Source organism: Botrytis deweyae, assembly GCF_014898535.1.
Source record: "Botrytis deweyae strain B1 chromosome Unknown BDEW_005, whole genome shotgun sequence".
Taxonomy (NCBI): Eukaryota; Fungi; Ascomycota; class Leotiomycetes; order Helotiales; family Sclerotiniaceae; genus Botrytis; species Botrytis deweyae.
In genome coordinates this window covers 1,056,746-1,079,636 of record NW_024066212.1, presented here as the reverse complement: position 1 = coordinate 1,079,636, position 22,891 = coordinate 1,056,746, and the positions used below count along the sequence as shown (strand labels likewise).

Here is a 22,891-nt window from a genome sequence, read left to right as displayed (position 1 = left end):
AATACAGGGAGCTGAATAAGCAAATACCTGCAACATCAATAGATTCCGTGCTATTATTAGCAAGAATCGCATGGTTCCTGGTGCTACTCGTGAGCTCTGCGGATCTCGATTATGAGCATTACGTCTCGCTAGATGATTACTCTATATTTCGAGAAAAACTTGGGTTTCGCCGACGAGAAGAACAACTTTTTGTGTACTTGGAAGTAAGCTGCTTTTAAGACTATCATAATTGGAACATCAGTGATGGGTTCATAAGGGACTGGTCCGATATTTGATACCAAAGTGTACTCCTCTCACGGGCTTGTGACGTCACATCTGAATGGCTTAGAGTGCTTTCAGAAAGATGTGGTGATGACAGTCGGTCGATTACATAAGCAGTGCTACCATTCACGCGGCAAATCTTCATGACTTTTTGCACCATCAAATACAAGACAATGTTCGATAGCATCGTTGAGGCGATGATCGTATTTGCAGACCGAAAATTATGTTATTCCAACTAGTTCAGCCGATGTCCTTAATTGCCGTCTCTGGGTCGGGTGTTGTCTCTTTAAATGCACTTTAGAGTTGACACCAATTTTGGCCAAGAATCAAAACTCCCGGTGTAAGGATGTGCAAGTCTCGTCAGTGATAAAATCGTCGAACAAGCGGATTTTCAAACGGTCGATCAATTAGTCGAACATGCCCCGAGTCTAGTATTATTCAAGTCTGGATCTCACAGCCTAGAAACAGAGCTCCTAGAGACTGCAATGCTTCTCTCTCGGAGCGGACGTGTCACAGACTTTTACTCATGCCGTACGTTTGCAGCATATATGTTTCATCTGTGGTAATGAATAAGTAACCAAGTCCATAATACTATAATTGGTATGAGCTTCCCTATATACTTGAAAGCGTTCAGCTCCGGTATATCAGTAGATTCGATTTGCTTGCCATATGCTCGCATCATTAAGGCCACTCTTTGATCATTGTCGGCAGTCGGAATTCCAATAGCCTGGGTCAGTTATGTCTTCGTTCCTTCCTCCCACTCAATCACCTCACACACCACGCCACCGATAATTCAGGAAGCTACCTGTAGGACCTTCTATCATATATCTTTCAAAGTTCTTCTCGATATCATCAAACATAGCAAACATATCAAGAACACGGGTACTAATGCAAAATTAGTTATCTGTGGTTCAGCTCGCACTGTTCTCCCTTCGGGGTTCCGGGTGCAATTCCCGGCAGTACCGTTCTTATTTTTTTAATTCTTCTATTTTCTGATTATATTTAAAAGTCTCTTCTTGATTATTCCAAGCACTGCTCTTGATTATTTTATTGGGGCTGATGGTGGCTCGGCATATCCATTGAGTATCGAGCACCTCGTTCCTTCTTCAAGCAACACACCCTCAGCCACTGATAATCTTACTAATTTTGAATCCACAAATCTAGCAGATTTTCGTCTCATACATCCTTATGAGCGCCTGCTTATTTTGGTCACATAAGGAAACACATAAATCAACAGCCATGTTCATGCGAGATTACCTTCGGAAGTTGAGACTGTAGCTTGTTTTTGAGGCTCTCATTATAAGAATCCGAATAATATACTGTCTTCAAGCGAAATCTGGTAAGATGATCGGTGAGTCGTTGTCCTCCAGTAATGTTTCTTTTGCCTTTCATTGGCAACCTTGAACGTTTCATGGCGAACCAGATCAGCTTTCTTTCTCCATTGCGTGAATCATCTAAGAAGTCATGTTTTTGATCTTCACAGAAAGAGATCACAGTTAGAGCTCTGGCTGAACAACTGAAGTCTACTTTCTTTTGAAGGCATGTCCAGATCTGGCAAGCCAACTCCTCGTACCTTCCTCCATCGCTAAAGGTCAGAGACAAGCAATCCCCCGCATCAGTATACAAAGATACAAGAACCTGTTTGATACATAATACAACATGCTGTATATATGCATCAAATAGCACAAACACAAACGGGCACGTTATTTACTGGAGTTCAAGGAGGAATCCAAAACAGGCATCGTCTTTATCGCCATTATCCGCCCATAGATTGAACCTCATTTCTCGGAACGCTTTCTTTTTGGCGATCGTTGCTTCCTTCGTCGTTTTTCGCAGCTGCCATTCGGCAAGGGGCGCTGCCTCACGAGCAACGAGCAACAACAATACCCTGTTCTGGTTTTGCTCCGGACTCCAACTAAAGTTCTTGCAGCTCTCTATAGTGAGCATGATGAGAGCTTTTAGAGTCAAGTTTGCGTCATTGCCACCATGATGAAGAGAATCATAACAATATGGGATGTGGAAGAATTTTAGAATCACCCAGAGACGTGCTCTCATCTCTTCCTTGACAAGACGCCTAAAAAGATCGCATGTATCAACTACCATGATGTTTGGGAACTCACTGAGATCCGGCATCAATCCCATCTTTCTCAAATTGAACAAATCATGGAAAATCCCATTGGCTATCAGGATCACTTGACGGGTCTCCGTTGACTGAGGGAAAGGGCTTCCAGTTCGTAAGACCCGATGAAGCAAATCCTTGACTTTATGTTCTTCCATGTATTCTGCCTCGCCATATCGGAATCTTTTGCTGATTGTTTTGTAATGATGGAGTCCAAAGCTGTATGTCGATAGGAGTTTATTCGTGTCAGGCGTCGGTTTTTGCTTAAAATTTTGAAGGTCTCTGGTATCTAGCGTACAGATGCCGATTTCGTTGAGTTGGGTTTGCTCTTTACTTATCTCGAGGTCCATGGATACGATTATGCAGTCTCTAGAAGCATCGGGGCTACCAGCTCGAAAGAATTCGCAACTGCATTGTGGTGGTTGTGATGCCACTTTAGAAGGAAACCCAAAATTCTGTTGAAGTGTGTGGATGACTTTATCTTCCCAGCATGACTGGCAATGAGCTTCTGAACTTTTGCAGCTTCCTGTTTGAAGAATGTTTAAATCTTTGAGATGCGAAGTCATTTTGTAGACGTTTGTTTCCCACGATGCAGTAATAGGTGCCAACACAGCTAGATAATTGTGATATAATAAGATATTTTAAGATATTAAGACAACTGTAGAGTAGCTATATGTTCTTATAATGAGATTTGAAGGGGCGGATAGTTGATGTTTTCGATGATAATTACGAGAGGGGGGAAAACTGAAAAGATTTATATGGATATGCTTAGTTTGGATAGAAAATCAACTAACCTACTAGCTTAAGCCTAACATTTAATGAGAGACGGATTCATGTGTCATTGGTAAATAGCACGTTCAATAATCTAAACTAAATTAAAAATTCTCATTGTCCGTTTCATGACAGTCACTTGATATCTTCAAGAACAAGTAAATTTTATATCTTGAATCGATCGGGTAAAAAATTGATGATATATTGAATTTCATTGAATGTTGAAATGGTACAATATTCTCCATCTTTAATAACTTTCCAAACACTTCACCTTCCTGTGTATAGTCTAATAGCATAGAATACCGGCACCCAAATTACTACAAAATGCCAACTGTATCATCCATATTGCAAGAATAAGTGAATAAAAGTCCCTCTCTCAATTTTTCCTTCGATTCTCTGAGCTCCCGCTTCCTGCAGGACTTCTTCCTTTCCATCGCTTCGTCGCCTTAATCGACTTTCCTACTGTAACCGCTGCCCACATTCTCTTCTCTTCTTCCTCAATCATACGTCTCTCGAGATTTCGACAAGCTTGCTTGAGACTTTTTATGAGCTCTGGAGAAAGATCTTCACGTTTCTGACGCTGCGGGTGGTCGCCTTCCGAGTCCGAGAATGAGGCAGACAAGGGACTCGGTCCAGGCGCCATCTTCGAATTGAGCCTGAGAGTTCTCTGTGAATGATACATTGGAGAGGTTTTATTTGTACTTGATGTTTTGAGAGTTTCAGTCTTGATAGATGAGGATGATTATGAAAATATATCTAATTTTATTAAAAATTACAGAAGAGAATATTTCGAGATGTACGGGATTTTCTGCTTCGGTACAGCGTCGTTATGGGGGGAAAAAATGGTGATATATTGAATGTGAGTGACCCGAGCTGTATGAGAATTTATATCCGTGCCGTAAGATATGAATGACGCAGATTTTGAAGTAAACTTAGTGTCGATAATTGAATACGTTCAAAGTGTGGATGAAGCTAGGGATGGCGGACTCCCTAAGCTGCTTGGCTAAGCGAACTCTAGTGCGAGACGAACACCATTACTGAGAGGTCAAATGAAGCTAAAATCATTACGGTACACGTATCTCATAACTTTTTTATCTCCCATGGTCAGCATGAGAGTGTTACTACATATATTACGGAGAAGACATAGGAGAGCTCAGAGCGGAGAGTTGGGAAGTAGGGGAATGTGGACTTGGATTTCTCCACGAAATGTATAAGGTTTGGAAATTCGATAAACTTGCGGTCTTTTTTCTGACTGCTTCTCTTTCGTTCAATTCTCTTTCGTTCAATGGACATAGCTATGCTTAGTGAGAATGGACTGTGGCTTTCCCGAGGCTTTGTGAGATGTCATAACATAAATATCCAGATCTAACTGGACACAGAGACTCGCCCCAAAGATCTCGAAGTCTCCATTATTTAGTACAAATGTATTGTGAGCTTGTAAATTGACACCCAAAGAGGTTACTTGCACCTCCTTACTTGAGATACAGCTCTATAGATGTTTCTAGACCTTCGAAGAAATTGGGCATTATTGCAGAATTTGATTTTTTTTACCAAGTTCTTTGACATTATAGTAGCTCACGCATGGTGTTTTGCAGGAATTACATTGAATCGGAACGTTTCTTGGTATAGTTGCAGAACTTTCTTTCATTGTTTGATGTCTTGTTGCTGGGAGATACTGTCAAGTTCTACTACAATCCTATTGTGCCGTAGGCGTTTCAGACCATAACTCACAAAGACATATACTTATTATATATTATCCTGTTCATGAGTGTCAAAAATGGGTTCAACTCAGTACCACAATTCACATCAGTTACTTCATTACACCATCACTTCAACAAGAACCTAACTTCGAATCACGAGTACTGCATCGCATATTATTTATGATGTCTAAGATGCCAGCACAGAAGCAACATTTCGACAAACTTCTTGACCTTCAACTTCAGAGGAAGAGAGCATCGATCAGAAAAATCAATGCAGAAACCCGGAAAATAAAGGCAGAAGCAAAATGGTTAGATGCACAAACAAAAAGCATCATCATTTTCAACAAACAGGCCAAAGAAGCCAGCAATGGTAGCAATCCAGGTACATGAAGGGAAGACAGGAGATGGGAGTTGACTCGGAGTGCCCATTGAGAGACCAAATCAGGGCTTCTGAATCTTCTCAATGGCAAAGTCAATAAGAAGGATGTGGACGGGTGTTGGAAGGGTATTGGATGGATGTTGGACTGGTGGTGAATGGAACATGCTTTCCATTCAGAATGAAGCTTCTTTTTGTGCTATCATAGAAGATGCGTTTGCCTTGTATTCGCAATCATGAATAAGTTGTTTTGGTCTTCATGCTCTTGACTTTGCAGTGCACTCTTTGCCTCTATCTTTAAACATCGTTCTCTCTTGAATCTTTCATCAATCCTTTTTTGAAAAACTTGGTGTGGTTTGGTGTTGTTGCAAATGTCACATGGATCCCCGTGACAATATTCACACTTTACATGAGTCTCAAATAAAACCAGAGATCGTTGCTATTAATAATACAATCATCATCTTTATACGTACTCCATTCCCGTCATAAAAGTCCAGATGTGATATTATGAATATTTACCTTGTAGACCTCACCTTAAGTAACTGTGATGTCCATTTGCCACTACAAAATATCGAGAAATAACAGTAAATACCTGTAGATTGTTTAAGCTCGCTTTTGAATAGAAGTTAGAAGTTCTTTGAGGAGCATGCTGTTCAAACTGCGAAATAGCCTCTCACCTTGTAAGGTAATACAGGGGTGTGATAGCTATGTGATAGCTATCAGTTCCTAATGGGAGAAAAAAAAATAAGATTTGGGACAAAATACTGTGATTTCTGAAATCTGATTCAATACCTCAGTGCTATTAATTTCTCCCATTGAAATATAGGAAACGAATTGAATAAGAAACATGGTGAACTAAGACATCTTGTCGAATATGTCAGCTACTTAATTGTCTTATTCCTGCTTCTAAAAGACTCTCACCAAAGATTCGACAAGTGGAAATGAGATGATAGTGTCTAGTTTCTGGAGTCGTTAGAAGATTCTCATACTACAGGCCAGACCCTCTCTTCAAACCATATAAATAGTAGAAATCACACCTTTGTATAGCCACTATTTTGACTGCAAAGCCATCAATAATTTTAATCACCAGGCCTTCAATTCAAGCAGTGAATTGTTGAGATCATCAGTTAACCTGTTTATTACTGTACCAGTTCAACAATATAGCCAAGAGCAGATCAAAAAAACCACTGCAATAAAACAACACAGTTGAAGCTTCCCCAGCAAAATTCCAGCCAATAAAAGAGCAGGAACCCGAGCCGAAAATCCCCTTTCTTCAAAACACAAGCACCATCTTTCCAACACAAGTTGTTTTTAAAGAATCACTCTCCCATCAATTAATCCCTGGAAAAGGATTCTTTGATGCCATTTATTGTCATTACTGTACTTCCCAATAATTAATCTGCCAACATGTCATCATTTTCTGCCCCCGCCGTTCGCAATGCGACTGGTGTCTCTGCTGAGAATAGCGTAACGGCAATCATCATGCGCAATCGAGCGATTCTCTACGAAAGCAATAATCCCACCAGTTCTTTCAATCCTTCCATCTTGAATTTACTCAATAGCATGGTATGTTATCTTCTATCCTTACTCTAATCTAGGATTTTCTTCTCATTGTCAATATGCCTTTAAATCTCTATCGATCTACTTTGAGTGCCTAAGAGAGAAGGAAGGAGACATCACGCGATCCCTCCTCTTTCCACCCTTTCCAAAAGACATAGCTAACGCAATCAAAGCCCAACGACGAAGCTTCCGAGTCCAGATTATTTGCCCGCGCATCCGAGAAGAGACAATCCCACATTGAAACCAGCATTCTCCTCGATGGCGCATCCGACATCCTGCAACAGTCTGCCGAACCATCCTCAGAAGATTCAAGCGCCCAGACTGAAGTCGTCGATGACAAATCCACAACTGCTTCTTTCTTCCGCTGTTGCCAGGTTAGTGTCCCTTTCTCCTTTTTACACATTTTGCCGTTACATTTCCCATTTCCTTGCGATCTACACAAACTAAAATATATGTATAGTGTCAGCATACATCTCATGCGCCCACCTGCACAAGAGAAGAACAGAAGATCGGTGTCGTTCGGGGAAAGGAGCAGAAAATTCTCATAGTCAATAGCGAATGCGAACATAAGAAGTGCTCTCGATGCGTCAATGTTGATGAGAATGGTGTGCGTATTGGTGTCAAACCTTGGGAATTGGAGTGGACAGGTCCTGCTGTTTCCACACAGGCGTAGGATTGGATGTGCATTGGAGAAGTGCAGTGGGCTGTGAGGAAGGCTTGGTTCATTCTTTGGGGTAGAGATGTTTGGACAAGTTGAGAAAGAACGTTGGGGTCCAGCCACAACCTAGGTAGCGGTTGCCAATTACAACAGGCAATATAAAGAGTAAAAACCCGATGCGGCAAGACGAGTTGTTACTTCATAAAAGCCCAGTGTACCACATCGCATCAGCTACTCAAAAGCTAATAATTGCACATTGCGAATTGCAATCTTGATCATTTGAAGGCCAGTGATCTCATAAAATCCATGGCTGATTTGGCATCGAAAGATCTAGGTATTATTATTCTATGTGTATGAAGCCATTCTCAAATATATGCTGCAACGATTGCCGTTCTTTCAAATCTATTTACTCTCGCATCAACGTGTTCATGGATCTCTTTGTTCCTGCGCGGTCCCATCTAAAAGCCCTCCACTTTAATACACAGAAAGAAGATCAGTATCTTAATTCTTCAAAAGAAAAAGTCAAAGCGATCATCGAGTATCTCACTTCTCAGAATAGGTAGCTGGGACCGCATCCCCTTCTACCTCAGGCACCTGAAGCTGTTCATCCGGTTCTTGTCGGAGACCTTCCGCAGGCGCTCCTTCACTTTCCACGAAATGTGATATGCGTTCTCGGGGAAGCCATGCTCCAACGGGTGTAAACCACCAGGAAATCAGCGCTAGGATTGTTACACCTGCCATGATTATTGGCGCATCTGTGTTGTATCAGTATATGGCGGAGGGATGAGCAGTTGTAGAAATGGTCGAGGGTTACTTACAATTCAATGTAGCTGCAGTGACAGGGAATTCATAAGGACTGAAAAGGATTGCCACAACCCAACCATTCCAAAAGATTGAGATGAATTGAAATGGTCTACTCCATCTACCTAAACTCCATCTTGGCTTGGGAAATGTATTTGGTGTCAAGAAAAATCTTCCAAAAGCAATAAGTCCATATGCGGCTGCCGATGGAACACCAGCAGCGGATATGAGGGATGTGAATGCGACTGCAGAAGGTAAGATGGTGCAAGTCACAAGCGAGGCACAACCCCAAATTACAAGGACAGCGTTTCGGGGTTGACCTTCAGATGAAACGCGTGATACCCAACCCGAGAATGGAAGAACACCATCACGAGCCACTGCGAAGACAAGTCGAGATGCAGCGACAATAGCAATTGCGGTATTGAACCAAAGTGCAACCACTGCAATGATGTTCATGAAGACGTGTCCACCTTGTCCTAAGACAACGGCATAGAGAGGTACGAATGGTTGAGGCGAGCCGTAAGAGAACAGAGTATCTGGATCAGGTGTGCAGAACAGAAATAGAATGATGGTGGCAAACCCTCCTACTCCACTTACAATCACACTCCAGAATATGCCTCTGGCGGCTGTGATCGAAGCGTTTTTGGTTTCTTCCGCAACGTGTCCAGAAGCGTCAAATCCAATGAGGATACCAGCAGTAGCGAGATAAGACAAACACCAATTCCATCCAGCAGGTGCACCGGTTCCATTGTAAGTTGTCATAAACGCCTCCTCTGCGGTTCGGAAACCGATGGTTCGGGCAGCTCCTATTGGTAACCAGATGAGGTTAAGAAGGAAATCAAGCATGACTAAAAAGCTCGATACCCAGAAGACATACTTAAAAAGACGAGCTGATTCATATGTCAATATTCAATAATTGTTCCGATTAAGTGTGACAACTCACGTGGTAGAAAATTCACGATTGCGGCTAGTGCAAGGAGAACCTCAGTACAAATCCATTGGACTGCTCGGAACTTGATATCACTGGTATCCGTTGGAAAATCAACGTTGAAGACAACGATTTCCTAATAGATATCAGACAACATCCAGCAATGAATGACGTTTAGAACTCGCGCGTAGAGCTGTGGGAATATCACGTGAACGTTAACTTACCGAAAGCATGTAATTGACAGCTCCTTGGGTATTGCCTGCAAGTAATTAGAATAAATTTTGGGGAATAATGAATCCGAGTTGAGCTTACTTGCACAAAAGGTCATCCAAGCAGTTGTACTCCACCAGGCAACAACAAATCCTAAAAGTCGACCATACTTGGCTCCTCCAGCTTCAGCTGCCCAAAGATAGATGGAACCAGCTGAAGGTGACGCAGAACAGACTTCTGCTATGACGGCTGCAGTTATGAAGGTAAAAAAGCACGTTACAAGATAACTCGTCCTATACAGTCAAAAGTATTGTATTAGAAGTCATGTGAAAAGTTCTAGACTTCAGGTGCGCAACTAACCAATAAGCTAAAGGACCTCCGGAGGCGATTCCAGTGGTGTAAGTAACTCTTACACCTCCAACAAAGTACAGGGCAGCGAAGGATGTTGAGAAGTTCTCAAAGAGAGTGTACGTTCGGTGTAACACCTATATCATTTTTGTGAGTCTTTGAGTCGTTGTATTTTGGATAAAAAAATTGACTGACGGGTTTGTAGCCAAGAGTTTCCTGATCGAGTAGATAAGATTAGTTTGAATGTCATCCATCATCGAGATTGATTGAAGTATAAAGCGAATACTGACCAATTGAGCATCATCTCGTGCCTCAATTATGACACTCTTGTTGTCTTCCCCATTGTGAACCATGTTGTCACTGGTTATCTAGTACGTACTTGACTAAATATTACCTCTGGATGGGTTTGGGAAGAAGGAAACAAGTGAAGATGGAAGTGATACTAGTCACACTGTACGATACCTAGCCAGTCATTTAGTACACCGTACTGTGCCGCCTTTATATTCCCGAGAATATCCACTACGATGTTCAATTTAGTCCACGGCACAAATCACGACAGAGGAAAGAGATTTCAATGGCGCTAACCATTTCATTTTAGCCGGAGAGCCAAAATGCTAATGGTCGGTCCGTTTGTCATCGATCTAGATTATACATATTTGGCCCGTTTTCTATTTTGACGTGATTGATGATATTAAATTACACTTGTGTCATAGAATCGAAGGAACAAAACAATAAGGTGCACGAATAATTGGTACAATTTGTATTATATGCGATTAATTACCTCCCTACCCAACTAGGCAGGTGCAGAGTACGATATAATTATTCCGTCTCTCTCCTTCCTGTGTCGTAGAAAAATGAGAGTGAGAGCTATTGTGCCCCACTTTCAAAAGTCACCCCCCACTGAGCCACTTCAACGCACTAGGCCTTCTTTGGCGGGGAAAGAAAGTATCTTGTGTTTTGAACAATATGTCTGTCTACAAGACATCGTATTGTTCTTGCTTACATGACTTATTTCGATGCCGACTATGTACTTCCCTCATTATTCGAGATGAAGACGACAGCCAATCAATTTATGGAAAGTTCAACCATTGACCATAAACCGTTTGGGGCATGCATACAAACAACCCTTTGAAATATCTCCATCACGCGTTGGCTTCAATTCCAAGATGGACATCATTCTCCCACGACGACCTTCTGATCGTTATAGATTCCAACAATTACCTTAACAGTTATTGGATTTGGTGTTATCTCGCAATCTTGCGTGCAATTGAAGCATGCGGTCTTAGATGCCCATCACAAACACAAACTTGCGGACGATCATGTTGAAAAACATAGCTTCGGACGTTATTTAATCCTTTTGCTCCGAGAAGAACAAACTCGCCCTCTCTTTTCCTTCCAAGCCTTACCATTTCAAACCGCTTCGTCCGTTCTCCACTGCACCCATCAAATTTGATGATGCCCCATTGTTACATCTCGTCGATCGCTGAGCGTCTCTCATCGTACCTTGATCCACTCAGCACTAGTCTACGAAGTGAACGATCAAGAACATGCTCAAAGATACTTTTGAGATACTACTTGATACCGTTGAAAGATTGAGATGCAGTTAATTCTTCGCTTTTATAAGTATACTAGCTCCAGTTAGAACTGTACTTCTGTCCAACACGCCTGGAGCATTAGCAGTCACGCAAGTGTGTTGCCATGAATGCGTTTACATCAGTCTGCATCGTGCGAGAGGAAGTTATAGATGGCGGATCATGACTTATCGGAAGCGAATCTCACCTCAAAGGGGGCGTATTGCCTCATGAAAGAGTGATATTGCAATGCGTACTGTTACCCCCAATTTCTTTGAGAGTGTATGACCTAGCTGTTCACCTTTGTGATCCAAGAAAAGATTCAAACTTGCCTATAAGCAATTATGATTTCCTCTGACCTGCAGCCAGCCTCCGCTATCTGCTATCTCATCTGCCCATTCCATCCTCTCATCTTTCCATCTCGATCTTATTTGTTAGCCCCACATTGTCAATGTCGTTTACTTGCTTACAACGACATGTCCATCTACACCCGCCCCAGCATTTTCGCCCCTCTTCGCTGGCGTTAGGTATACTTGTTCTCTCTGCGCACCTCTGGTCTCAAATTTTCAAAAATAATTTGGCTCTCCGTATCAAGATATACTCATAGTAACAATTAATACTATTCGACTTCGCCCATAAGAAACTAGGTTTGAATTTGGGCTATTGCTTGAGGTCTCTGTTGATTGGTCGTTGTCGAAAATGGCGGTCAATATTCCGATGATTATTTCCAAGTATAAAAATAAGTATTATGTTGGAGAAAGAAAAGTACAGAAAGGGAACGTGGCATTTCATTCTTAAGTCAGTTATGAATCAGGCTACCATGCATCAATCGAAGTTTATCAAGCTCGTTCTTTCGCTAAGGACAACTTATCTCACCATATATAAATGAATGAATATCGGTCATTTGAATATAACAGCTTGATATCATCATTACACATCACAGATAACCATTGACACCTGGTACGCAATGACAAATAGGTCCAAGATTGATTCCTACCATATACCACGAACGAGGCGAGCACATAAAACCAATGCAGCTAGAGGAATTAAAAGCGATGGAAAATTCGGGCGCTAATTTCCCTTTACCGGAACCAATCAGGTTGATTCGTTAATAATACATACCAGGAAATGTGAACTGCTGTGGTCCTGTCTCGAGCCTGTCCTAAATCCCCTACGAATTCTTTTCATAGACGTCTAGGATTGGAAATGAACATAATTTGGTGACCTAGGAGCTGAAAGAGAAATTACGCATGAAGCCCATGCGATAACCTCCTTTTGTAACTCATCTGGTATCTTAAGCGAAAACAATTTACTACTAACAAGGCCCTGAAAAGTGCGTTGTCACTGTCGCTAAACCCTTTTCGCAAACTACTTGGGACACTGGGTGAATATAGCTAAGCGCAAAAGCTCGGAAGATTAGCCAATCCCGTTTTCAGCTCATGATTATTTTCTTATAAATTATAAGTTCTTCTGATCTCTGCAGTTAATTCTTCATTAGAGAACTGAACCATTATTCTAGCTTCCTCTACATATCCTTTAGCTGAAACATCCAAACGGCTCTTTCAATTTAATTTCTCCAGGTTTCTTTTATCGCAGCCCCCTGATCTCTCCATACGCTTTCCAGACGATCGATTCCCTAGAGTCTTGTGGCACTGATAAAGTTCCCTCCTCGTTTCAGCATGTCGCATGATAAGCATACCGTCGGTAGTATTATTCAAAAGCTGAAAGTTTACGATGTAGAACATACCGTAGAATTTTTGTTAGATCAGGAAGAGGTAAGTGATGCCGTTTTCTACATTTTGTCAGGAGAGATAGATATAACTTTGTTTACAGTTTACAAGCTTTCTCTGCGATATTCTCACATCTCTACCTACAAAATACAAAAGGGCTGCGCAGGAAATGTTACGTAAGACCAACAACACCAGAAAGAGGGCTAAATGTCCAGCGCTGGCACTCGTCATTACTCGCAACTTTTCTCTACCGCCTAGTGTACAAAATCACTATCAAATATGGAAGGAGAATCCCTACCGTTTTTGGCAGCCCTTTGAGATTTCGAATGCCAATCGGTCAGCTGAAGATATCGCTATTGAGTCATACCTTGTAGTTCGCAATTCGCGCCTGCGACAGGCGCAAGACATCATCTTTCGAAGGTTCCACGTTAGCTTCTTGTACCAGCTAGCGTCGTTGTTTAGTCATGGGCAGAAAGTAATGTCATATAAATTGCATAGCATTCTACATCAACGGCTGATCACAGCATTCACAAGATGCGACAAAATCACTGATGAGGTGGACGTCATCAAAGCGAACCTACAAATTTGGGTTACTGCTGGATCGAGATACGATAAAATATGTAAGGCTCTTGATAAAGGCGCCCTATTCTTGATCCCACAGATACCAGACGATATGTAAGTCGATATCCTTTTTCCCCTTAAGATCAGCATATTAATAATGTAGGTGGGAGAATCCAAACTCTCTAAAAGGTGTAGAATTCGATGAAGCAATCGCCCATTTGAAGAATGAAGGCATCATGGAGCTATAAAACCAGCTCGAGGCAGACTTTGTAGCCAACCAAATTCTAAATGCCGCGCTTGGCCCTTTTAAATGGGATGTCGTTGATTCAAGAACTGTCACTGTCAACCTATCAACCGAGCCAAGGACTGCTCCTGTTGACCCATACGCCGGGCCAAGAATTATTAAAGCAGATCCAGACATCGCAACACAAGCTATCATTGCCGGTCCATCTGTCGCAGCACATCCTCTTGACACCAAACCCATTTCAATCTCTTCGCTATTAAATCCACCAGCAGCGGCACCGGAGTCTGATAGTACATCGAGAGACATAGATTATTATTTGGAGCCGCGCAGGTCTAGGGAGAAACGACAACGTATCAACTGAGTCTCTACTCATGGTCCAGTTTTTACAGAGTGCCCGTGACGGTCGGTCCCAGGTGTGATCGTGTCGGGTAAATAAGAAGAGGACGGAAGGGAAACTTTCTGTTTATGATGTGATAAGAGGCTGGCTTCACGGTTAATAAATTGGTTATGCAACACTTATATAGTTCCTAAGCTTTCATTATCAATTCAAATTTCTTTACATCTTCTGCAAACACTGGCCCGCTGAGAAGGATTCAATCTTGCTGGAACAATCTCGTGAGATGATGGGTAAAGGTGACACCATCTGACATCTGTGACAATACTTGTTTAGCTAAAAACAGAAGCAGATATAGCTTCCCATAACACCGATCTCGTCGAATATATGCCATGCCGTGTTTTGTAGTCACCCCCAATGGATCTTCTCCTACAAAGCCTACACGTCAGTGAGTGCGGGGCAAATCACTTACCTTTACAGTTGCTGATCAGTAATGATGACAATTGCAGGTCAACTAATTATGTATGCATTTGGACTACCCTACCAGTAGATGCTATCCTAGAATGAAGTTCAGAAGATCAGTCGATGTTAGATGCTGTCCCAAATGGTCGAGTTGAGATAGCTCGAGATAGCTCAATCTGCATACGCTGGGGTTGGTACAATGTTAAAAGACGTAGAAAATAATTAGAAATTCTTTACTTATCTCAAATTATATTGTGAAAATATATCCGGTATATTAGGTGAATCTAGATGATGTTGAAATGTGGTTAGGTTAGTAGTGGGTGTACGAACTAACAAAACACTACAAAAAATTGACTTATAGATATATTAGAATATATCAATTTGTATATCTTAGGAATCATTACAATTATTCAATACATATTGAATAATCAAAATGTAAAATTTGAGATCAAATCATTGGAGAATGAACTTGTTAAAAATTAGAAAGTGAAAAGTGTGTGTTTCGTTAATTCATACATCGACTGGTAAATTCATTGATATCATGGATGCTTACATACTATTGACACGAGTAGAACGAATGCTTTACCTACCTAGGTAACGAAACGAACAACTCCAGTACTTAATTTTGTAATTAAAAGCTCGGAATCTGAATATAGTAAAACATGATAAAATGATGCCTGTATTCACCATGGGATAAGAATGTAAGATGCTTGTTTACGAGATATGCAAGTAAGAATGGTAACCAATGTAGTATATATTGCTCTTTAAATAAGGACTGCCAATCAACCAGGTGTTGTGGTTTAGTGGTATAATTCTTGCTTAGGGATTTATTAGTCTTCTTGATTAATTCTCCATGTAAGAGGTCCCCGGTTCAATCCCGGGCAACGCCCCAAAATTCAAATTTTCTGTTTTTTTGGGGGTCTGATGTTTTTTTGGGCTCTGCTCTTGAAAGTAGGGAATATATACTCTGTACATACCTTGGTGATTAGACGCGATGTCAATCCACGTTGTTGTGATTGCTAGTGTCCATTTTTGCCCCTCATATATTTTTTGGAGCTACAAGTTGTTAGGTGATATCTTACATAAGCATAACCCCTCTGTACTCACTTGTGCGTCGATCGCTATGTAGATCTAGAGTCGGTAGATAAATGTAACATCTATTTATCTCATGGGATCTTGTTGAGCACTCAATTGATCAAGTAAGAATTAGAGATGAGAAGTTTTATATTTGGTATCTTTCTTTTATCATGTGCCCATTGCACATATGCACATAGTCATTCATATTTTATCCATTCCCTCCTTCTCGTCATAATCATTATCGTGAGATGTATGTATATATAGGTCAATATTCTTGAAGAAAATAATTACTTGTGTCAATCGTTGTCGACCTCAATTGCCCGATAAAGGTATCCTGTGCATATTCCACCTTTCTAGCACGATCGATCACATTTGGTATGGAAAAGCCAGCTGATGAAAATAGATCAAAACAACAAATAATGAGACAAATTCTCCGTTTCTGTTGTGCCCCTTACTTGCTTCTAGAACACTGATAATAAGTAAGGACAGCCAAGGCTTTCCACTGGAAGATGTGTTCTTTCATTTCTGTATTCAATCTTTCCATTTAATTCTCCTCATACCATTGAATCATGAGTTCCTTCGCCGACAACCTCCTCCCAATCTATATCGTTGGAGAAACCATACGCGCAAACTACGCATATTTTGCCTTTCACACGGCTCCTCAGATAACTCCATCGTTGATTGCACTTCTTTCCGAAACTCTAAAGCTTGCCATCGCAGCTATAATTATCAATCATTCCGAGGAAGGTCTTTCTTCGATAAGAAAAAAGTTCAACAGGAACGACTTCAGGGATGTTTTGCAATACGGTGTTCCAGCGGCCTTTTACCTCATAAACAACCTGATATATTTCACGATTCTGCCTTCCACATCGCCGAGTCTTCTCCAAGTATGTATGCTTGCGAAAATTCCAGCGACGGCGATCCTGCATCATTTCTGGGTTAGGAAGCAAGGAAACGCTCGATCGTGGATATCTCTTGGATTCCTCTGTTTTGGACTCTTCCTCTTCAATATTCCCTCGGGCAATGACACAAAGGGCTGGCTCGTGGCTCCTGTGGCAGGATTGGTGATAGCGGTATTTTCTGCAATCGCTAGCATTGCTAGTGAGTCTCTTACCAAGACTGGGTCCTTTTGGGAATCTCAACTTTGGCTTTACCTGTGGGGAGTGTTCTTTTCCATCGTCTCATACCCCATCGCTACTTGGATGACGACTGATCGGGGGACGAATTCGAATCTCTCGGTAACATCTACCGCAACGATTGCTATCTATTTTTCATGTCTGACATCTGGAGTCGGCTTGATCGTTGCCGCCATGTTGCGGAAAAGGGACAATCTTACGAAATTGGTGGGAACTTCGATCAGTCTGCTCACGATTGCGGCAACTCAGTATGTCATATTCCCAGCATTGCGATCATCGGGCTTCACGGCGTGGAAGATAATGGGTGGATTGGTAGTCATACTCTCAACTGGCTGCTACAATTATTTCAAGGACACATCTCCAGAGAACGTCAATTCGTTTAGCCGGCTCCTTCCAATCTCCAATGAGTATACAGAAGATGGTGAGCTCTCAAGATCCGAGAAATCAATTCCTGCATCGGCACTGGAAAGGTTCCTCTCATGGTTTCCTTATATTCATCAGAGATCCCCATCCACTTCTTATGGGTTGGTTGAAACTCGGGAGGCTGAGAGCGAAGAGGGATTGCCATCTGCCAGTAAAGATTGAACTCAAGCCTCGGAAATTGCTTCCGAGCCTGATTCTGAGTAAAAGGCCATTGGAAGGGAGACTTGGAAATTCTCAGGAAGCTCAAGTCCTTGATATGTTGGATGAAGTTTGAAGAGGTCGACTATTGGTCACGATCTTCTTTCTCGGTGACTTCAGGATTAAAAAGTCAGAGCAAGTTTACAAAGCCATGCCTTCTTGATATCATCCAGCTGTAGATTAGACCGGTATTCCTATTTTGCTGTACTCTCAATCTTTTTTACAATTTCGAGTATTCTTAGAGTCAGTAACACATGGAAAACACCATCTTGTGTGGCAATGCACAGTTTATATCGGTTGAATACACGATTACAGATAAACTTGGCTATACCGGACTGGGATATACCAGAATCTTGGATATACCGGACTTTTTTAGTAATTTTTTTGAAATTTGTATATAAATATTGGAATTTCAATCAAAACCAATATATCGGATACTTTTTTTTACAAATTCGGTATAAATTTTGGTAGTAGATTTGACTAAATAAGTTGTATTTTGGATGAGTAAGCTTAATTAGCTGTTATTATATAATATTTTTTTTGAAAATATCGGGGTTTGAAGTTGAAATCGGCTCGAAATCGGATATAAATTTTGATTAGAAAACTTGAACCACCATTTTTTATATTGGAATTTTTTTTATACCGGATTTAATTGATCAAAAATTTTAGTCTGATATAACCAAGTTTATCTATACTCCCCATTATTCATTTTGCTACACACGAATTTTGTTTATATCACCTCTATTATTTATTGCTCCTAATCAATTATTATCTCGTCATTGTTAAAATCTCTCCGAGCCCCAGATAAACCATGACTGTTCAGATGGCCTTTCCTACACGCTACCTTCCTAAGCGCATGACCTACAGAATCTTATTCCCCAGAACTGTAGATCCAACAAAATATCCCTAAGACTAGGTAGAAAGCTTCAATACTCGACAATACGCGAATCATAAAGCTTTGGTTCATTCTCCTTTTATCCCCTCGCTACAGATAATTAACAAAATCAACAACAAAATCAATAACAAAATCCCACAACCCGTTTTTCCACCATCTCATCTCCCAAACCCATCTTTACAATCCCAAGTCTTCCACAACTTCCACATAATAAATCTCTATCCCATCAATCTGCACTACCTACCCCAATCCTTTCACAAACCACTTCACTCACCTCCTCATCCCCCAAATCTGGGTCCCCTCCCCATATCCAACCTCCCGCTTAGCGAGTACCTTTCCAGCCCATCCTAACAACTATGTAGAGCATAGGTAGGTACCGAGAGTACCTACTCCTCGGGACTACAAACTCATCCATTCCCCAAGAACAGATAGATCGGGACTCACGAGGCATCACCCCATTTCCCTGGACATCTCATCTCATCTCAAATGAACACCAGGATATGAATATCAGCAATATAAAACTACCGTCAAACCCCAAATTGCGCAATCAAACTCCTCACAAAGTCCGTAGGAAGTCTTCCCACAGTAACAACTTGTAGATTTTCTTGGCAAAACAAGTTTGGACGAGAACAGAAGAGATTTGGAAGCTTCCATGCCAAGAACATATGCTTATCTACCTAGGTACCTACAGTAGGTAGGCCTTTCAACTTAAACGTCCTAATCACAAGACGAGATCACGATTTTGGAATTTTGCGTTGAAGAGCCTGATCTGCTCTGATTTTCGTCCAGAAAAACACAGAACCAGAGGTAGAAATGAAAGATACAAAACTTTTATTCACATCAATCAAATGAGCACGCATGTATGAAGATCAGAAATTGAAGAACGCATATAATCTCATATCGTTTCGTCATCTATCGATTGCATCAATTGATGAGTAAGTCGAGTCAATCAACACGATGCTCAAGAGCTACCATGTTTCCATGCCATCTCACCCCTCCCAACAACTCCCAACTCCAGCGATGCCGCTGAGTTCTACTCTGACCTCCGCCCCAAATATTATGAATACCAGATACACCACTAACCCAGCATACATACGGCCGTCGATCACCCACCTATCCATCTGTATGTTCATAAACAGCGATTGTGTACTCTACAGAGGCGAATGAAAAGTAGAGTTCATGTTTGTGATCTTCTGTCCCCCATCCGTGACGTACCAAAACAAATAACGCCAATATAAAATGTATCCGTTTCCGTGTCGTACTTTCGAGAAAGGGGAGAGCCTGTTGATATCGCGGATAAGAAACTATCCGCAGGAAAAGAAAATAAATCAAATGTGTGCATATAACATCTACGGGCAGCTTCCAGCCTCCAGCCTCCACTATCTATCTTGACCTTCTCCATACCGTGAAAAACGAGCCTCGACCTCTTAGACATTTTAAAGTGACTGAAATCTCTTCTCGGTCACGTTTTAGTCCTGTATGTACTTGGCCACTCTTGCATGACCTCTTTAAGCGCGTAAATCATGGCATGCTCCGTAATTCTTGACATCGCATCTTGTTTTGGGTTTTCTTCTTCGAATGTATAGGGTTTTCCATCCAGGGCAATCTTTTTGTCTATATTTGTTTGAGAATTATCCGACAGTTCATTATACGCTCTGTGGAGCAAAGGTTCCGGTCGGCGGAGGACTGTTGACCATACTATTTCGTTTGTTCCGGCTCTTTTTCATCTGGCTCTTCAACGCGCTGGAGTCCAATGGCTTCAACAGTTCAAAGCTGCAAAGTAATTCTGTCGAAACACTCATAACGGCTCCATAATTGTCGAATTCGCCACAATAATTTGGCGCAGAGAACACCGTAACAAGGACTCGACCTTCAAAAAATTCGTAACCATCTTCAACAACCATATGTGCCCGGCAGACCAAATCAAAATCATGTCTTAACAGAAACTCCTGAATGACCTTCTTACCGAACGAGTAACTAACGCCTCTCTCGCTCTGCTCCCAATCTGCTTCCTGATCTGCAGGATCAGACCACAAAAGATCGTTAAGTAATCCATAGTCAGGAACGTCTGTTGGTCGAGCAATATTTCTGATATCATCCATATGGCTAAGCGCGGGAGATAAGCCGCCATGGACACAAAAGATTTTCCCTGCGACAATTGCGGCGATAGGTAGCTAGTCACAAAGTTAGTCAAAAGGCACACATACTAGATCAAAAGGCGGTTACGTACACAATTAAAGACATCTACAAACGTCTTCCACACTTTTACATTAGCTCTTCGTTTACACTCATCATAGAATCCATAGACTCTAGTAACGTTTGCGCATTCGTGATTACCTCTTAGCAAAAAGAAGTTCTCGGGATATTTGATTTTGTAGCACAAGAGCAACAAAATTGTCTCGAGGGACTGCTTTCCTCGATCGACATAGTCACCCAAGAATAAGAAGTTTGACGAGGGAGGGAATCCACACATTTCGAACATGCGTATGAGGTCCGAGTATTGCCCATGTATATCACCTACAATCTTAACTGGGGCTTCCAATTCAATCAGTGGCGGTTGCTCTAATACAATCTCTCTCGCTCGAAGACAGATTGAGTTGATTTCCGCACTTTTAAGACAAACTCCCTTTGTGCTTTTACCCTGATATCCTGCATCCAAGAGTCGCGAGATATAGTCGTCAAGATCTTTGTCTTTCAAGCTACCCATTGAGATTTGTGCGGAGTTTGAGGTTGAGAGTGAGGTTTCATTGGATCCATTCATTGGAGCAGCTAGCAAGGTAGCCGTGTCAACAGGATTAATCTCATTTGCTCTCCTGACCAGTATAGATTGCCCAGCGCGGCCTCCAACTGCGTAAGGATTGACTGTACCGGAAGGCGGTTGATCGGAGACATGATCTACCTCACCACTACGTTGTGCAGCGCTGACATCATGATGTCCAGACTTCACCGAAGCAGATTGAACAGGCGATGGGGGAGGTTTGAGATCATCGGTTGGTGAAGGAATATCTTCCGAAGAATCTTGAGGTGAAGTTGGTGAGCCTGGCACCGATGATGCCCTGCCCGATGTAGCGCTTTTTCCCGATTTCATTGAAGCAGCATCGGATTTGTCGTTTGAGTCTACAAGGCTACTTATTCCAGCAATCGAGTTTCTTGGGCTGTCCTTGGAACCCGGTATTTTCGACCGAAGGGCGCCTCTGAATGATTTGTTGGATTCCTTGGTATCCGCTTTGCTGAATGAAGGATAAGACGATAAATTATCCGACCCTCTATCAAGAGACGTTTGAGATGCACTTCTGCGCGGGGTTGCAGACCCCGAACCTTTAGAAGGTTGGTTTCCCATCGTTCCAAGTTCAAATATGTGAGCCCAGCAGATCTTTATCGAGTATTAACTCCGTGTACTTCGGGATGACTCAGAGATGTCGCTGCCGTTCAGCTGTCAATATGAGCCAAAGAGGTAGGAGATTTGCTTCTTGTGTCGACGAGGGATTGTAATAGATCACCGAACACTGCCTTGATTGTCTTGGGTAAATATCGTGTACGTTATTCGTATGGCTAACCGTAGGGTGGTATTGGTGAAGTAAACAAGCCGTATGGTTCTAATGACAGGTCGAGTTGTATGCAATCGTAACAGCAAATTTGTATGACTTTTGAAGAAGGCTTTGTGTCGAAAAGGTGGTGAACTGTGATGAACTGTCTATCTAGTTGTAAGCATGAGTTCGGCTACACATTCTCCTTCATAAAGCTGCATGATCTTTTGAGCGGGATGAAGCAAGTCACCTTTGTATATTCAAGCAGTGAAGGAAGCGGTTAAAGAATACCATGGGTATGAGAATTGGTACGTACCTTTACTGAAGATTAAGTAATTCCTAGCGTTGAGGCTGAGTCGATCTTGTTGAAGCTAAGGTCTTCGTCGAGATGGGGATTCGTTCCGTTCACACTGCGATTATCGAGAAGACCGTCCCAAGTGCCTAGGTATATTGGCCAGAGCGACTTTCGATGTATTACAAGTGTTATATCGAGCAGAGAACCGTGGGGGGACGGAAGCGGCTCGTCCCAGAACGTATGCGTTCTAGCTTCCTGAAAGACCGGTAGGTTTGCTTTAAAGACGATGGATGTGTGTAAGGTGGGTAGATGGTACAAGAGGGCGTGGACGAATTATAAATGAAATCCTTCGGAATCTAGGACTCAACGGAGCACTAGGAACGTTAATCAATAATCAGTAATTGATGATGAAAGATAATTTGAATTTATCAAATATCAAAAAGGCTTCGTTATGGAAAGGGATCCGTTGGTTGTTTGTTTTCTTCCAATTCGTTCCTTTGAATGGATGGAGTTGTTGGTTTCTTAGTTTTGATTTTGGGCTATCGGGAACCGGGACCAAAAAAGACCCAAAGGCCAAAAAGATGATGGATGGTCTCTCGTTCTTCCATACAATGATTGGTTGCTGTGAAGAAAAAATGCTTGGCGATCGCACTACATATTTTGATGACGAGGGGGAAGAGAGGAAAGAAGGTTAATAAGAAGGTTG

At 41.8% G+C, this 22,891-nt stretch overlaps 7 protein-coding genes across 7 annotated transcripts; 3 read left to right on the top strand and 4 right to left on the bottom strand.

The window, feature by feature from the left end:
• Positions 1-1,968: 1,968 nt before the first annotated feature.
• Positions 1,969-2,946, bottom strand: EAE98_002971 (uncharacterized protein; the record flags this gene model as incomplete). Its single annotated transcript, XM_038950591.1, has 1 exon — positions 1,969-2,946. One exon carries the CDS (start codon positions 2,944-2,946, stop codon positions 1,969-1,971), a length of 978 nt encoding a protein of 325 aa, XP_038813120.1.
• A 581-nt stretch (positions 2,947-3,527) lies between these two features.
• EAE98_002970 (uncharacterized protein) lies at positions 3,528-3,833 on the bottom strand (the record flags this gene model as incomplete). The annotated part of the gene is made up of 1 exon (XM_038950590.1): positions 3,528-3,833. The coding sequence occupies one exon, from the start codon at positions 3,831-3,833 to the stop codon at positions 3,528-3,530; it is 306 nt and encodes a 101-aa protein (XP_038813119.1).
• A 2,801-nt stretch (positions 3,834-6,634) lies between these two features.
• Positions 6,635-7,460, top strand: EAE98_002969 (uncharacterized protein; the record flags this gene model as incomplete). The annotated part of the gene is made up of 3 exons (XM_038950589.1): positions 6,635-6,793; positions 6,961-7,161; positions 7,248-7,460. 3 exons carry the CDS (start codon positions 6,635-6,637, stop codon positions 7,458-7,460), a joined length of 573 nt encoding a protein of 190 aa, XP_038813118.1.
• A 411-nt stretch (positions 7,461-7,871) lies between these two features.
• Positions 7,872-10,085, bottom strand: EAE98_002968 (uncharacterized protein; the record flags this gene model as incomplete). Its single annotated transcript, XM_038950588.1, has 9 exons — positions 7,872-7,917; positions 7,993-8,200; positions 8,264-9,136; positions 9,190-9,310; positions 9,399-9,433; positions 9,487-9,677; positions 9,745-9,869; positions 9,928-9,948; positions 10,023-10,085. The coding sequence occupies 9 exons, from the start codon at positions 10,083-10,085 to the stop codon at positions 7,872-7,874; spliced, it is 1,683 nt and encodes a 560-aa protein (XP_038813117.1).
• A 2,897-nt stretch (positions 10,086-12,982) lies between these two features.
• EAE98_002967 (uncharacterized protein) lies at positions 12,983-14,199 on the top strand (the record flags this gene model as incomplete). Its single annotated transcript, XM_038950587.1, has 4 exons — positions 12,983-13,078; positions 13,137-13,708; positions 13,758-13,785; positions 13,849-14,199. The coding sequence occupies 4 exons, from the start codon at positions 12,983-12,985 to the stop codon at positions 14,197-14,199; spliced, it is 1,047 nt and encodes a 348-aa protein (XP_038813116.1).
• A 2,081-nt stretch (positions 14,200-16,280) lies between these two features.
• Positions 16,281-17,432, top strand: EAE98_002966 (uncharacterized protein; the record flags this gene model as incomplete). Its single annotated transcript, XM_038950586.1, has 1 exon — positions 16,281-17,432. One exon carries the CDS (start codon positions 16,281-16,283, stop codon positions 17,430-17,432), a length of 1,152 nt encoding a protein of 383 aa, XP_038813115.1.
• A 1,164-nt stretch (positions 17,433-18,596) lies between these two features.
• Positions 18,597-22,692, bottom strand: EAE98_002965 (uncharacterized protein). Its single transcript, XM_038950585.1, has 3 exons — positions 22,141-22,692; positions 20,594-22,057; positions 18,597-20,537 (listed from the first exon to the last, which is right to left on the bottom strand). Exons 2-3 carry the CDS (start codon positions 21,701-21,703, stop codon positions 20,010-20,012), a joined length of 1,638 nt encoding a protein of 545 aa, XP_038813114.1. The 5' UTR covers positions 21,704-22,057; positions 22,141-22,692; the 3' UTR covers positions 18,597-20,009.
• Between the last annotated feature and the right edge of the window lie 199 nt (positions 22,693-22,891).